This window comes from Streptopelia decaocto, assembly GCF_964273445.1.
Source record: "Streptopelia decaocto genome assembly, chromosome: 7".
Lineage (NCBI taxonomy): Eukaryota > Metazoa > Chordata > Aves > Columbiformes > Columbidae > Streptopelia > Streptopelia decaocto.
This window is the reverse complement of record NC_138661.1, coordinates 31,988,158-32,004,732: the sequence shown is the minus strand read 5'-3', so window position 1 is coordinate 32,004,732 and position 16,575 is coordinate 31,988,158. Positions and strand designations below refer to the sequence as shown.

The 16,575-nt window shown below is 36.2% G+C and overlaps 1 protein-coding gene across 1 annotated transcript in view; it reads left to right on the top strand.

Moving 5' to 3' along the window:
* Positions 1-16,575, top strand: part of AQR (aquarius intron-binding spliceosomal factor) — a 54,586-nt gene that overhangs the window by 8,674 nt on the left and 29,337 nt on the right. Inside the window, exons 7-19 of the mRNA XM_082057776.1 lie at positions 293-361; positions 854-954; positions 1,658-1,734; positions 2,957-3,021; positions 4,947-5,063; positions 5,972-6,085; positions 7,123-7,226; positions 7,541-7,643; positions 8,712-8,832; positions 10,682-10,823; positions 11,579-11,757; positions 13,596-13,763; positions 14,205-14,374. Coding sequence (XP_081913902.1) covers positions 293-361; positions 854-954; positions 1,658-1,734; positions 2,957-3,021; positions 4,947-5,063; positions 5,972-6,085; positions 7,123-7,226; positions 7,541-7,643; positions 8,712-8,832; positions 10,682-10,823; positions 11,579-11,757; positions 13,596-13,763; positions 14,205-14,374 — 1,530 coding nt within the window. The remainder of the gene's footprint in view (positions 1-292; positions 362-853; positions 955-1,657; positions 1,735-2,956; positions 3,022-4,946; positions 5,064-5,971; positions 6,086-7,122; positions 7,227-7,540; positions 7,644-8,711; positions 8,833-10,681; positions 10,824-11,578; positions 11,758-13,595; positions 13,764-14,204; positions 14,375-16,575) is intronic.

Genomic DNA, 16,575 nt, shown 5'->3' with positions numbered 1-16,575 from the left:
ATCAGTTCTCATCAACTTCTGTGCTAAAAATACTTACATGGATGGGGCCATTGCTGAAGTGTTAAGAATTGACAGAATCCATGAAAACAACCTAAAATGTGAAAGTCATCAATGGTTTTAAGTGTTATTGGGTAGGGCTATTGTGCAGTTTTCTGTTGGAAAACTGTGAATTTAATACAACAACATATATTTTTTTGTCAGATGGTGATGTACATTGATGTATTTGGTAAGACTGGCACTTCAAAAAACAAGAGTTCTAAAAAAACATTTTCTGTCTGTAACTTTCCAACAGGAAGTGGATCTGATCAGAGGTCAGGTGCAGCAGCTCATTTCCTTACCAATGTGGATGGCTCTACAACCTGTAAGCATAACGCTGGGAGCTGGCAAAGCAAGCTTCTAGGCATTACGCAAGTCCTGTAAAGTGAATTATTGTGGAATACTGTTACGGAAGTCTAACGTTTAAAGCTGCTTGCATTGCTATGCAATTATGTTTTTGTGTGCTTGATAAAATCTTCTTTATTGTTTGTTGCAAATTTCCATGTAGTTGTAGATATTAATTAATGATGTAATTTTTCATAAAACTAGTTTTTGCTTATAGCTTCTTCAATCTAAAATTTGTAGATAAGGCCATGAGATCACAGGGACTGGGGAATGGAGCTGACATCTGGCCATGGCCAGTCTTTCTCTAGCAGTGTTACATTCTTGATTTACAGAGTTACTTCTTGAGATAAGTCTGAGACAGCTATATTTTTTTTCAGTTAGATATTTTTTTTTTTTAGTAAGTCTGGATCGTATTTCTACTTCTCATGAAAACAAGGATTCTTGGTGACTGAATAGCATTTTAACATTTCAGAAACGGCTGGAACAAGAACTGAAAAAGACACCAAAACTAAGAAAATTCTGGAATCTAATTAAGAAGAACGATGAGAAAATGGATGAGGAGAAAAGAATGCGGTAAGTTACAGAAACCTTTCTTCCTGCTAAGTCCAAAGCCCTTAATGCATTCATTGTGTTTCAGCTAAAATAAATTGTTTCCGTTAAAAAATGGTGGAGTTTTTTTGGTTTTGTTTTGTTTTTTAACTGTAAAGATGGCAAATAGGGATTGCTCGTACGTGGTCTCCTGGAAAATATTTTGTTTTCCAGTAGTCTTTATGCGAAACACTGTTATATAACTATTAATATTTTATTTGATTGGTGAATTTATGACACTAAGTCTTAGAGCTATAGCATGAAAGCCATAAGAGAATATTCATGTAATTACTCATATCTTTTCATGACCTTTAGCAAATGTTTAGTTCTTAACCAAAGAGCTTATGCAAGTATTTGAATACATTTGTGTATTTCACCGATGTTAAAAGTTCCAATACTTTTGTGTTGCAGTGTGGTAAGGTGTAGGTGGTGACATACTCCTCCTTTTTGACCCAGTAGAAGCATGGGTTGCTAATCTGTTCTGTGCCTAAAAATGTAGACTCTGCTAATCTGTCTGCCTGAGTGCAGAGAGAAAAGTTATCATCTAAACACTTCCGGTGTGTTTCAAAGTGACCTGCTACCATTATATAAACTTTAAAGCAGCTAACTTTGTATTAGTGAAAGATACGATTTACTTCTAGTCTACATGTATGGAATATTAATGCTTTTGTCATATGTCTGATTTTAGAGCATATCAGGAGAGAAGATTTCTTTCACAGCTCATTCAGAAATTCATTTCTGTGCTAAAATCAATACCTGCCTCAGGTAACTGTGGTTCTTATGTTACTTTGTTATGTGCTAATTTGCCTCCAATTTTCTGATGCTGAAACAACTACTCTGTAGGATGCCAACCTGAGGTTGGAGACCTTATCTGGATGGGGTTTTAGTAAAATCCATGCCTGTCTGAATGGGTTTAATATCAAAATTAGTATTTGTATCTGTTTATGCTTCAAAAACGAAATAGCAGAAAGCCACTTTAAACCTCTTCTTCTATTCAGTATGGACTGACTTAAAAAAGTACTTCTGAGTAGTGGTATTGTGCTTACAGCCTTCTTGCAGCATTGAAGCGTTTTGTATGTACTTAGACGCCTTGTTAAACAGGTGGTATAAATGCATATCATAAGGCTCTGTTCTGTCAGTACTATTGATTTATGGTAAGAACAGAAACCTAAGTGAAGTGAAATTCTGCAAGATTTGACTGCTCTTGATTTATAAATCATTGTGACAAGCAAAATTATATGCCTGCCTGAATTAGAAGGGAAAAGTGTTTGTACAAGAAGGTGAATGGTTTGACAAAAAAGGCTTATTATGCTCTCAACTGCAGTATGATTTGGGTGAAATCACTTCCCAGAGTTCTGCTTTTGCTCTTAAACTCTTAGCAAACTTCACCTCTTAACTGAACTGTAAGGGAAAATCTGTATGTTGTGACTTCTGAAAAAGAATACCCATCTCCTCTGTTTTCCTGATTATGCAAGACCTGTTTTAGGAAGACATACATTAACAGTTCTTTGGAGGCTTTAGGAAGTAGATATTCATTAAAGCAGATGTAGTGTTGTGTTCTGTCATGATTCTAAAGGCTCTGTGGTAGTCACTGCTGACTATCTTTGAATATTGTCAAGGCCTTTTGCACACATCTGGATTGTAGCTTTTAAAAAGGTATTTTTGAGTACCTGGAGTTGAAAGATTTTATGAAGCCTATCAGGCCATTGGTGTCTTGTGGAAGCATGCATTTTTGTATGTTTCTTTCAGAGTGGATAAAATCACTCCTGAAACTCTGGTTCCACCACTTTCTTATATCAAAAAAATTTCTGTTTTGCAATGAAGGATGGAATTGTTTCAGAGAAATAGAAGAACGTGCTAGTTAACTTTCACATCTTGTTAAAAGCTAATACTCGTGTATTAGTAGCATTTATTACACTTTTAAAAAGTAGTTCAAGTACAAATCTGTTGTGGTGTGAATCAGTTGCAATTTTTTTTTTCTAACTAGGTCCTATTTCTATGGATAAAGTTCATTATTGTGAGCGATTCATTGAACTCATGCTAGATCTTGAGGTAAGTTATTGTTTCAACTTGTTTCCAGGTTTACTTTTCTATGTTTTAAATGCATGAAGTCATTATTACAGTCTATTCCAATTATAAAGTGGTTATGTCACAACTGCGCATATGGTTGCTTGATAGTGGTTTTCCATCTGTAAATAGGAGTTTGTAGCAGTGCAGCCACATTGGGAAATGACTAGTAATATTTATAAACCAGATGAACTGTTAGAGAAAGCTAGGATCCTAAATTGCTTAGTGTAGAAGACTTTGTTAATTGGAGTGGTCGTAATAATTCTGGCAATTAATGAAAATGTTTGGTGCTCTAGTCTACTGGGAATAACCCAGAAGTATTCTTCCCAGTGCAAGTCACTTAAAGTACCTTTTTGTTGTAGGGTATAATCCCAGAAAGCATCAGTAGTTCTGAAATGGATGCTATTTCTATTTGACTAGAATTCATTATTTAGAAGTAACAGTTCTGGTGATGTAGCTTTGTTACAAAATAATAGGAGGGCAAGCAAGATTTTGTGAAATTTTTCAGCAGGTGTTGAGAAAATGAGACTATCTTAACTTTCACAATAGCAGAATTATAAATAAAAGACATTATTTTACAATTTCTCACGAGTAACAATTTATTTAAATAACTTCAGATTTAGAAGACATTCTGAAAGAAGACAGAGTTTTCTGAAACAATAAGCACAGAGAAGTTAAAAAATGGTTTTGCCTTGAACTTGTCCAGACTAACTGTCCTCTGCTAAATCACTTAATTAGCCTGTACTTTTAGTTGCAATACAATGAATTATTTAAATTAGAGCTTGTTGTTTTATGGTATAATATACTCTCTTAAGAGAAAATATGTATTTGAAGTTAAACTTAAGTCTGGCTGTTATTAGAGGCAGTACATTTAATGCTGGTTCTTGGTAGGTATTACAGGAGGGTTAGAATTCAGACAGTTTATGAAGCCTGTTTAAATGACTGAAACAAGTGAATGAGAAAGCTGTAAATCCAACTCTCTTAGTTTTGGTAGCATGTACTGTGTTAATGGGCTCTTTTTACCTATGTCATGGCCCTTTTCAGAATATTTGTTTCATGTTACAGTATATGGACTGCAATCAAAACTTGGTGATTTGTTAATTTGAAACTAATCACTATGTGGAAATTTCTTACAGTTTTCTGAGTTTGTTTTTTCTAATTGTTATGCAGGACAATTAGTATTTTCTACTACAGATTTTTTTTTTTGTCTTAGTTCTAGACTCCATGTTGATACTTTATGGCTTTCTAAATTCAGTCTCTAGATTCCATTGAGAGTAACTCCTTTTTCTCTTGAATTGTTAAGGTGTACTACTGTATGGTGTTGAACAGTTGCTACCTGTAGCAGTTTAAGACATTTATATTGAGAAGAATTGATCTGTCTTGTTTATGAAAAGCTTTTATGGGTTTTTAATTAAGATCTTAAAAATTCCTAGACCTAATTTTAGTATCTTACAAAGAATAGAAGGTACCATACCATATTTAGAAGAAACAAAGTTTGCGGTGTTAAGACAAATTTAAAAATAATGAAATGAGTATAGAAAACAAATATTTAAAACAATGTTGTGGCAGCTTGACATATCTTTTGTATCACACAGTCATTATACAGATGCATAGTAGCAGAAAAGATGCTTCATTTAATTTACTTTTATTACTGGCAGGATGCTGTCTCACTAATGGCAAGTTTGTATGGTGCTCCCAGTCCTGTAAAAGGCTGTGTTCACAGCAGCCTACCTGTATAAACCCAGCGTCTTGGCGTACATACATGCTGCTTTAATATAAGAACCTCTGTTAAGATATTAGATATGTAAATAAGTGTGCAGCAATCTATCTTGAAATGGAAAATTAGGAGAAAATGGGATTTCTTACATTTTGAAGAACTGCTTGTGCTAACCTGAGGTTGTTTACTGCAGGCGTTGCTTCCCACCCGACGCTGGTTTAATACAGTGTTGGATGACTCCCATCTTGTTGTTCACTGTTACCTGTCCAGCCTTGCTAAAAGAGAGAAGGAGGGTCACCTCTTCTGCCAGGTGAGATACAAATTTATTGAAAATAACTTTTTCATTCTGATGCAGTTCTGAATACTGCAATTGTTTTGTCTTATATTTGTTTATTAAGACAAGTTTTTTATCAGTGTTTCTGATGTTTATTTAATTCCTTCAGACAGTAGTTCTTTCTTGCCTGGACCTCTGTCTGTGACTGCTCTTGCATTTCTGGCTCTGTTTATTAACAGTTCTTAAAAGTACAACCTGGAAAACAGTGCAGCTTCTGGCATGCCATACCCCATGTATAGCAGAAGTTTTTGCCAGTGCATTCTTCTTTGCTTTGTTTTGACCTCAGACTGTTCTACAGCTGTTTTTCACTACTGTCCTTCAGTTTACTCATAGACAGTATGTTGGTTTTTATGGCAGGATCTGAATATCTCTCCCCTTTCCTGCCTCTCAGCTGCTTTTTCTGCTGCTTGCTGTCCACCATCTCAGGCATTTGTTCAGTTTCTGTGAGGGTCAGTATTGATGAAACACAAACGCAGAAGCACATCTGAATAATTTTCTTCTTTTGAGTTAAATAATCTCATTGAAAGGTAGGATGAATTCCAGAGCTGGTATCAGAGAGGGCAGGAGCAAGCCATAAGTTGGGTTTAGTATCTTGGTGAACTTCTGGCTAGGTCACCTTAGTGCAATTAGTTTCAGTTTCAAGTCCTAGTAGGTAAAGGAAACCACATTGGTTGTGGGCGGTGGTGTAATTTCTATGGCTTTGAGGTACCTAAACAAAATTATTTTGTGCATCAACCAAGAATAAAATTTAGATATCACTCCTTAGTCCATTTCTTCAAGAATTTTGAGGAGCTCTTGTTTTTGCACATAGTCCAGACTTGTTCTCTTAAATTACGTTTTTGTTTGTGGTAAGATGTCCCTAATTTGTATGCATGATGTCTCAGCTTTTAGATATGCTTAAATTCTACACTGGCTTTGAAATCAATGATCAGACTGGAAATGCTTTGACAGAGAATGAGATGACAACGATTCACTATGACAGAATTACTTCTTTACAGGTATGCAGATGATGAAGTGCTTATGGGAGAGAAAAGATTTGGTTTTGCTGGTTTAGTCTAATTTGCATCTAGAATAAGTGTTATTTCCCAAAGAATCACAGAATGTTAGGGATTGCAAGGGACCTCAAAACATCATCTAGTCCAATCCCCCTGCTGGAGCAGGAACTTGCACTGCAGGTATGAGTTGGGGCAGAAGACAATTGATAACTTGGCACGATGTTTGATTTCATTCTCTGCTGCCTTCTGCTAATGGTGTGGATTTGCATAACCATTGTGGTGTGTACCTGGGAGCTTGGAGGATCCAAAAACTGTGACACATCATAAGTTAAAGAAAACGCCTTATTTTCCTGTTGAGTTACAGTAGGAGTTTTAACTTGGCTTTCTATACCATGTTGAAGACATTAACACTTCAGTGTTATGTATGTGACTATAACTAAATAATATGCTCTAGCAAAACACCACCACTTTTGATTTGATATTGTCAAGTTGAAATGAACTGCTCCCATTAAATCTATTCAGAAGGAAAAATTAAGTGCTGTTGAAACTCATGATTGTGCAGTAGGTGGCATCATTTCTTCAAGATCAGTACACACACAGTAGCAATAGTGATCTTATGCACATAAGAGACAAAATAAAAATTCACATTATTTGTCATATAGTTACACTTTTCAGAATTTTTGCCATCAGTTTTAACAACAAAATTCAAGGAAGCATGGTTAAATTAAACTTGTTCCATGCTTTTCTTAGTTGTCTGCAAAGCTGCATATCTGCTCTGTTTTAGTTTAGTGACAGAACACATGCTGATAAGAGGGTGTATAAAAAAGATACTGTGTTGGAAGCATAGAATTAACAAATAGGTAGTGCCATCTAAGAAAAACTGAGATTTTGCTTGTTATTTATTTGTATCCTGGTAGTGTCCATGGGGTGATATGTTTAATGAATCAGGTGAAGCTATGATTCTATATAAATACTTAGATTGTTATTAAATTGTTTCATTAATATGCTTAAATTCAGTTTCTGGCCTGGGTCTTTTGTAGAGAACAGCATTTGCGCATTTTCCGGAGTTATATGACTTTGCACTCTCAAATGTAGCTGCAGTAGATACTCGTGATTCCTTGGTGAAGTTATTTGGACCCCTAAAGTAAGTTATCAGAATGAAATTTCACATTAAATTGAAATTCTCTGTCTTAGTATGTTTTAATTTAACAAATTTCTAGACTTTTTCTTTCTGACTTGTCATGCACCCTCTCAGGTCTTTCTGACTTGTCATGGTGCATTTTCATCTGCTGACACAGGAAGACAGGGAGAGTTTATAGTGAAGTACTAGAATTCCAGTGAAAGAAAAATATCTTTATTTTCCTTTTCTCTAATGAAAAGAAAAAAAGCTATGGTAGGTGCTTTCTCAAGTTTCAGTGTTAAGTGACTCAAGTGTCCATTTTACCTCCTGCCATGCAGCTCAAACACCCTCCACCAGGTCGCATCGCACCTCTGCCTGCTGCCGCCCCTGCCCGCTGGGGAGGACTCCACCTACGACAAGGACTTTCTGCTGGAGCTGCTGGTAAAACCAGAATGAATATTTTATTTTTTCTAACTCAAAATACAGCTAAATCTAGCAACTACACTGTAGTAAAGCAGCCATTTAAGACCTTCTGCTGAACCACCTGTGAACCGCAGCATTGTTATAGGTGAAACGGGATACAAAGATGGGGTTTAAAACCATATAAATTAAGTATTTGAAAATGTTTATTTATAAATGTAGTTTCCCTGTGTGTATTTTGTGTAATTGTAAAGGTCAATAAGCAGAGTCTCAGAAGTAGTTTTGAGTTCTTCTGGAAAAGTTGATATTCTTTATGTAGTAACTTGTTTTCCCCTTTAAGAACAAAAAGTCTGCCAAAGTACGTGTAGACATTCAATACCTGTTTAGTTCCTCAAGCCCATCTGAAATACCATTTGATGCACATAGTAGTTTTTTGGATATTGAGGGTTTAGCAGTAGTACTGTGGGCTTCTAATCTGATATTAGAATGGCATAGCTGATTTTTGAAGTCTTTTTCATAGGTGTATTTTGTGTTACAAAAAGGTCACATAATTTCCTAAGGTTTAGATGGTAATAATATAATGCTTATGGATGCCCTGGGGAGGTGGGGAGATACCTGTTCTGATGAGATATCACAGTATTGGATTGATATATATATATATATTTTTATTTTTTTTTTCTCCCCTCCCAGTGAGGAAATTGGCTGGTGCTGAATGAGCAGGGTTAGTTGGCTATTGACCATATGTTTAATGGAAAGCAAAATAACTTTTATTTGAAGTTGGTTCTCTGCTAAGCCTTGACTAAATATTTTCAGTTCTATTGTGCTATTTTTGGCCTACTGAGTGGCTGAATGATTGTTTGACTTTAGTTCTATAACCAATAGTTGAACTATGTATTTGTTCATCTTCTGCTGTCACTGTGTGCATTTAGTTGTATTTAATTAAAAAACACAGAACAAACCCAAAACGTACTAAAACAGAGCAAATGGCGAGTGACCACTGGAAGTCACATGGATTAATGTGTATATTTCAAAAATAGCTTTATTATTCCTTTTAGACTTACGGAAATTTAAAATGCGTCTTTTGTTTAGGTTTCCCGTCATGAGCGACGAATATCTCAAATTCAGCAACTCAACCAGATGCCTCTTTATCCAACAGAGAAAATTATTTGGGATGAAAATATTGTACCAACTGAGTATTATTCTGGAGAAGGTATGATTAGTAGTTCAGTAAATGCTGAGCAGGACAGTAAATGCTGCAAAAAAAGCAGCTTTGATGTCTGTGTTCATTCTGTCCTTGAAACTTATATGCAGTACTTTGGCATATTACAGTATGTTAGAATAAGGTCAGCTTTGTATTTTTAAGTTGTGAATCGGGAACTCTGAGATGAAATTGTTAGCAAATTTATAGTGGATTTAAAGAAAAATCCAAAAGCCTTTGTTTACATAAAGACATTTATTTGCTTATAATCTGGGTAACAGATGTGCTGTACCATCAGCTGTGGAACAGGTAGTTACTGTGAGGTGAAACAGGTTGTAAACATGCAGCAGAAAAGCTGTTGTCTGCTTTGCTCTGAAGTATATTTAAGAAAGCCTTTTCAAAAATGAAAAAAAAAAAGGTGGTGATGGGAGAAAATTAACACTAATTATCTTTTTTATTTCAAGGTAGAAGTGTACATGTAATTACTGAAAGTTGGTGTGGCAACAGTGGTTGCTAGTGGAAACATTTCCTTCTTCTGTGGCGAACTCTTTTGCTATTATTATCCGTGTATTGATAGCACTGTTGTGAAGCATTTCTGTTGCTGTCAGACTGTTAAGAAGTATTTTTCTATTTTACTTCTCTTGGTTTCAGTTTACATTTTCTCCTTTTAATCTGCAGGTATTCTCCAGCACTGATTTCAAACAAGACAGTTTCGTTTTTGTGGGGGGTTTTTTTGTGTTCTTAAAAGTAATTAAATTGTTTTTTGATGAAACTTAATAAAAAGTAATTACTCCCATCTTTCTTGGGCTAATTGTTTCCATTTTATTTAAAAAATGAGGCAGGAAGAATATCTGTCTCATGCTGTACAGCCTTAAAGAGCTGTTGCTTCGGGCCCTGCCCTTTGTGCATATAACCAGCTTTACAGACAGAATTTGTCACTTGGTGTTGGGAAATGTGTTAAAGTATTTTATCACCATGAGGCTTTCCAGAATAGAAATTACTGTGTTCTATCACCTTTCTTCACTGCCATTGTATCTCGGTGCATATGAAAGCCAGTATGTAGTACATATACCAGTAAATGGTTTCAAGGATAATATTGCAAGTTACAAGAGCCTGATTCTTTCCAGGGTCTTAAGCATGGGTTTCAAACTGGAACATTAGTCTGATAATGTTAAATGAGAGAATGTTTATTCTAGAAAATTTGCATCTCAGACTATCCTAAAGCCATGCAAGCTTTAGGACCCATCCAAGAGTTTTAATACCCCTTGTTTAGTATATCTAATCTTACCATGTTTTTGTTCTAATTAAAAAAAAAAATCTATAATCAGTAAAAAACTTTTGAGGAAAGTCATGTATTAAAATTTGATTTCTTGGCTTAAAACTTTTTTCTACATTGATGGTTTTGGTGGGTTCTAATAAACATAAAGGATTGGAATTGGAGAATTGTTGGATGAGTGGTTTTTATTAGTTAATGAGCCTTTTTCATAATTACGTTATGCTAGCTTAATTGTTGCATTCCCAAAGTACCATTACTTTGCCCTGCATTTGATTTTTATAAAATGAGTTTTGTTGTAGTCTGAATACAGGGAAGGATTCAGTCTTTAAATAGTTCACTGTGTTACTGCCGGAAGGGTGAAAATTCCGTTAATCTTGTAGAGGCTCATTCACAGAAAAACTGAAAAAGTCTGCTTTTTAATAGCATATATTTATAAAAGGAGTAGTTCTTAGAATCTCCCAGGATAACAACTGTGGCAGTTATAGAATAACGTGTATGTATTTGAATTTGTAGAACCAGTATATTAATTAATCTTCTTTTTGTTTATCCATCAAATACCTCTTCCTTTCCACTTTTCCCCCTTAGGCTGTCTAGCACTTCCCAAATTGAATCTACAGTTTCTGACTCTTCATGACTACCTGCTGAGGAACTTCAACCTCTTCCGCTTAGAATCCACCTATGAAATCAGACAAGACATTGAAGATAGTGTCAGTAGGATGAAACCATGGTAATATTTATTAACTGGTGCAAACCAGTCAGTTCAACTTTCGTTGCAATCAAAGTGCATTTGAGAATGAATAACTGATATTGTGTATATACTACTTAAACAGTAGCAAGTGTATTTTAAATTCTTGCATAGATACTATGTTTTGTACTGACTTCTTCCACAAGGAGTTGCCATCCTGTGGGATGAGTTAAGGGTGTCTTGATATGTATCCCTGTAGACGTGTTAAAACAGTATGTTGGATGCTGCCAACTAACCTTTGTGGTGTTAAGACAGATGAGTTAGATTTCTGAAAGTAGTGAGCCTTGGCTGACATTACAAAATCTGGAAACTTACCACCCACTCTTCTGATTTATGAGAGGTGTTACTGAGTAGTCTTGAGCCTGCCACCTACCACATTTTAATGTTCTTTAGATTTCAGGGGATCATTTGGTGTGATATCTCTTATACTCAGTAGCTGCTTTTTGTTATCTTCCTTTTTCCTCTATGAGTTTTTGGGGATTTTTTAAAACAATGCTAGTGTAAGCTGCCTTCGTTTCTTGAAATATAAATCAATTTGTGTTATGCTTCAGTTCTAAAATGCAAGATTATGTGAATCTAGTTCAGTAGCATTTAAGATTTAGACTTCTGCTTTTGTCTTAGAGCTAGCTGTGAGGTAAATTGTTTCACAGTTTAAAAAAACCTGAATCTTTGATCAGATAATGACTAACAAAACTTTGGTGTTTGGGGGTTTTTGATGATTGTGTTGTTTTTTTTAGGTTATCGGAATATGGAGGTGTGGTCTTTGGTGGATGGGCAAGGATGGCACAACCCATTGTCTCTTTCACAGTGGTGGAGGTGGCAAAGCCCAATATTGGTGAAAACTGGCCCATGCGAGTACGAGCAGATGTTACGGTTAATTTGAATGTCCGAGATAGCATCAAAGATGAATGGGAAGGTACTTGTGTTCTTTGAAATAAGGTGCTCAAAATAGGTGCTAATCAAAATACACTTTGCTGTGATCTTATTTGTAAGAAAGAGTGTGGTTTTTTTAATCCAAGATGCAGATTTGCCAGTCTTAATACACTGTTTAAAAGTCAGTTACTCACATTTCAGGTCTAGGTAGTTTATACTTTCCTAAAATGAAGATGAAAACTATTAAAGTATTTACACATCCTTTGGGAACAGAATGTTTGCTATTTCAGACTGATGTCATTCAGTTTGTAACTGTAAAATTTTGCCTTTCCCTGGGAATGTGGAAAAGTAACTTAGCATTTTAAATTAATATGCATGCTAATAATGTCACGTTGGGAAAGTAATGAGGAATGTGTTATCTCTCTCATATACAAGTGGAGAGAACACATTTTGATATAATTCAAAGCAGTGCATTTTAGTAGTTTTCGGTATATTTGAATGTTGTTAGGAAGTGCTGACTGTACTATATACTGTTTTTTAAAAGTATCCACAGGTGACACCTTTGCTTGGGGAACTGAACTTTAGTTGACCATGTTGGCAAGTGGCATAGAAGCATGTACATGTACTTGTATTATCAGTAAATATCACTCTCTTCTCTTTTGTTAGAGAAACCTGTTAAATGTGCTGGAGCTGTATAGTGTGATTACAGGTCACATAGCACAAATGCTAAAGCTGGATTGCGTGATAAATAAGCAGATACAAGTTTGGGAATGTTGATTTCCATTGAAGTAGAAAAGCTAGGAGGATGGCAGCAGACTTCACTATACTGAAGGTAGCTATATAGTGGTGCACCTAGCTTTTTAAATTCTAGAACAACCTCTGTGATTTCAAAAGCAGTAAGGCTTTAACGTAAAACTGAGGTGAAGAATATTGCCTGGCATAACAGGGCTTGATTAAACAGCTTTAGGTTGGGTAATATCTGGTGAGTAATAAGAAATCATTTTTCTCCTATGAAAATTACAGCATGTGTTTACTAAATTTTGAAGGTGTCTTAGATCCTGAGAATCTGTAGGTATATTGGAGAAAAAGGATTAGTGTTCAAAATTATGCTAGTGAGTTGGAGAAATTGTATTTTAAAAGTAGGGTGTAATTAAATAGGGATGAATATTAGGATACTAAACTTAAGCAAGAACAAGTCACTGCACACATCTGTTAGGGAAATATCTTGTTAGGCAGGAACTCTGCAGAATGAAAAGACTTTGAGGTCACCATCGCGCAAAAGCAAATGTGACTCTACAACAATATGTTACTGCTGAGGGAAAAACACTCAGCTAAGCCATACTGGGATTTATAAACTGGAATGTAGCACGGAAAACAAGTAACTCAGTTAAGCGACTTTTTAATGGGTTGGAAGTAATAACTTTGTTTAGGATTTCATGCCCAGTTCTAGGCACTGTACTTAAATTGTGGTTAAAAAAAAAATTAAAAATTGAATGTTGGTCCAGAAGAAGGCAGTGAGAATGACATGCTTCTGAAATAACACTGGAAATATCTAGGTTGTGTAACCTGAGTAAGATTATCGGGAGAATAATAGTTTTGAAATATATAACTTTGTCATGAAAAAAGCAGTAAAATTTCTCCTTTTCATGTCTAAAGTTCTAGCAGATATTGGTGTGCAAGATTAGTGGCAAATACGACAATATCCTTGGTTCTGTAACCTCTAAGTTAAAGGCATATTTTGAAACAGAACACATTATTCTCTAAACAGGTGGGGCTTTGTTTAAAGGAAATTTTTATGTGTTCCATTGTATTCCAATATTGTGTAGTGGAAAAGGAAAATGGCATTCAATAAAATCACTGAATGATCTTTTTTGGAATCAGGTCTGCGTAAACACGATGTCTGCTTTTTGATTACTGTACGTCCCACGCAACCTTACGGCACCAAGTTCGACCGACGACGACCTTTTGTGGAGCAGACTGGTCTGGTGTATGTCAGAGGCTGTGAAATCCAGGGCATGTTGGATGAGAAAGGACGTGTTATTGAAGAAGGTTTGAAAGACTTCTTATTTTCTTTTTTTTCTTTTTTTCCCCTCTTTTCTTTTTTTTTTTTTAATTAACAGCCTAGTCATTGACTTGCTTCTCTTTTAAGTAATGCTCATTGAATTCATTATCTACTTGAAAAAAGAAACCAATTTCATAAGTAGTCCAAAGATAGGTTAACCAGTTTCCTCTGGTAAAATCTGATGTAATTCCCTTAATTACATAAATACAGTATATTTTGGTTTTAGGAATAGAATAGCTTGTATTGAAAATCTCTATTAGAAATTGGATGAAAACATGAAATAAGAATGTTTGTAATGCCATGCAGAAATTAGTTTAATAATTTGTCTAAATTTCATTTCCGAAACATACATGGATCACTTACTTGACTTACAATATCTGCTTTTAGCCCTGCTTCAAATTCTAATATTATTGTTTCATTGTGGGCAGGACCTGAACCCAAACCACGACTTAAAGGGGACTGCAGAACATACAGAGTATTTCTGGACCCAAACCAGTATCAACAAGACATGACCAATACAATCCAAAATGGAGCAGAAGATGTTTATGAGACATTTAATATAATAATGAGAAGAAAACCAAAAGAAAACAATTTCAAGGTAAGGTACTGCTCATTGACTCTTAGAATAAGAGTTTGTCTGAATATGTCAGCTGTACTGAGATGTTCATTTTAGATGCGTGTAGTTAGACTTTTTAGGTGGCATTGGATCACTTCAGGAATTTTGAGCCTGTCAGCTGATGGTAACTTCCCCCTGCAGATAAGTGTTGAAGTAACTGAAAATCACAGCACTCCTACTTCACTTGAGTGTATAATAAAACATTACTTTGTAATTTCAGTCTCTTAACAGGTAGCCTGCAGATTATTTGTATTTGGCCTTTTGAGTCAAGGGAGTATGTGGGACATTTTTGTTAGTTGATGTAATAGTGGACTGTAGGATAAGGAGGAGTCACTAGTCAAAAGGTGAAAATCAGAGAAACCTGTTAGTTTTTGGGAGCATCACTGGATCAGTGTCTTATTAGGCTTTGGAGGGTGTCAGGTGAGATTTTGGTAGCTCTCACAGAGATTGTACACTAACTGGAGCTCTGTAGATTGAATGGTGCTTTGGTTTTTTTCCTGCCCTAACAGTTTTTACACAGTTGTAGTGCATGATTCTTTGGCATTTTGCTTCCTTTGGTATTCACTGTGAGCCTTCATGAAATTTGGTTAGAGTTCAAAATAAACCTGTTGCTAATGCATTACAATACTGTTTGTTGCCTATAAGTAAGGTTAAAATTATGCACGCTATTTCAATTCAGTTTTACATATGAATCCAGCAAATGTTGTTTTTCAGGAGGCTTATCAATAACTTAGCTTTCATTACCCTCTGTTAAAGCAAGAGGAGGAATGTTTTTCAGGCAAAATTGAAAGTATATTTGAGTTTCTAGAATTGTGAATTGACATAAACTTAACTTTGAGCAAGTGGTCCGTGTTGCCAGTAGTAAATCTGGACAAGATTGAGAAGTGAGCCCATGTGAACCTCAGGAGGTTCAACAAGGCCAAGCACAAGGTCCTACACCTGGGTAGGGGCAACACCCAGTATCAACACAGGGTGAGGGATGAAGGGATTGAGAACAGCCCTGCAGAGAAGAACTTGGGGGTACTGGTAGATGAAAAGCTAGATATGAGCCTACCGTGTGCTCTTGCAGCCCAGAAGGCCAACTGTACCCTGGGCTGCATATAAAGCAGCATGGCCAGCAGGTCGAGGGAGGAGATTCTGCCCCTCTGCTCTGGTGAGGCCCCACAGTACTCCATCCAGCTCTGCAGCCATCAGTACAGGAAAGACCTGGATCTGTTGGAGAGAGTCCAGAGGAGGCCACAAAAATGGTCAGAAGGCTGGAACACCCCTTCTGTGAGGGCAGGCTCACAGGCTGAGTTGGGGTTGTTCAGCCTGCAGAAGAGAAGGCTACAGGGAGAACTTATTGTGGCCTCTCAGTACTTAAAGGGGCTCATAAGGAAAATGGGAACAGATGTTTTAGCAGGGCTTGTAGGGTTAGGACAAGAGGTAATGGTTTTAAACTAAAGGAGGGGAGATTGAGGCTAGATATAAGGAAGAAATTTTTTATTATGAGGGCGGTGAAACACTGGAAGACTTTGCCCAGGGAAGTTGTGGATGCTGCATCAACGTAAATACTCAGGGCTAGGCTGGACAGGAGTCTGAGCAACCTGATCTAGTTGAAAATGTTCCTGGTCATTGCAGAGGGTTACGACTAGATGACCTTTAAGGTCCATTCCAACCGAAACCACTCTGTGATTCTATGATTTAGCCTCAACAGTGCTGAGCAGAGAGGAAGGAGCACCTCCTTTGACCTTCTGGCAGCTTCCTAATGCAGCACAAGATACTGTTGGCTTTTTTCCTATAAGGGTGCGTAATTTTGTATGCCTGAAAATATTTCTTATATGTATGCTCAGTTTCTTTGCATTAGATCATTTAGACCTTTGAATCTTTAATATTCCTTGGATTTCCCATTATGAAAATGCAACATGAACAAAAACTGCCTGCCTTTTGGTGCCTTAAAATCATGCGTTGCATAATTGAAGTGAATATCATTCTAAAGGATTCTGCAGCAAGTTCTGTACTGATGGATAAAATGTGCAGCAGGAAGACTTTGACTTTTTATTTTCTGTATCTGGAATGATGCCTCTGGTGTGGAACAGTAGCTTGTGGTCTGCACAGACCATTCTGGTGCAATCCAGCTGTGGATTGGTATACTGGAGGTACTTCACAGAGAGATCTTTATAACTTTATGTTAAAAAACCCCA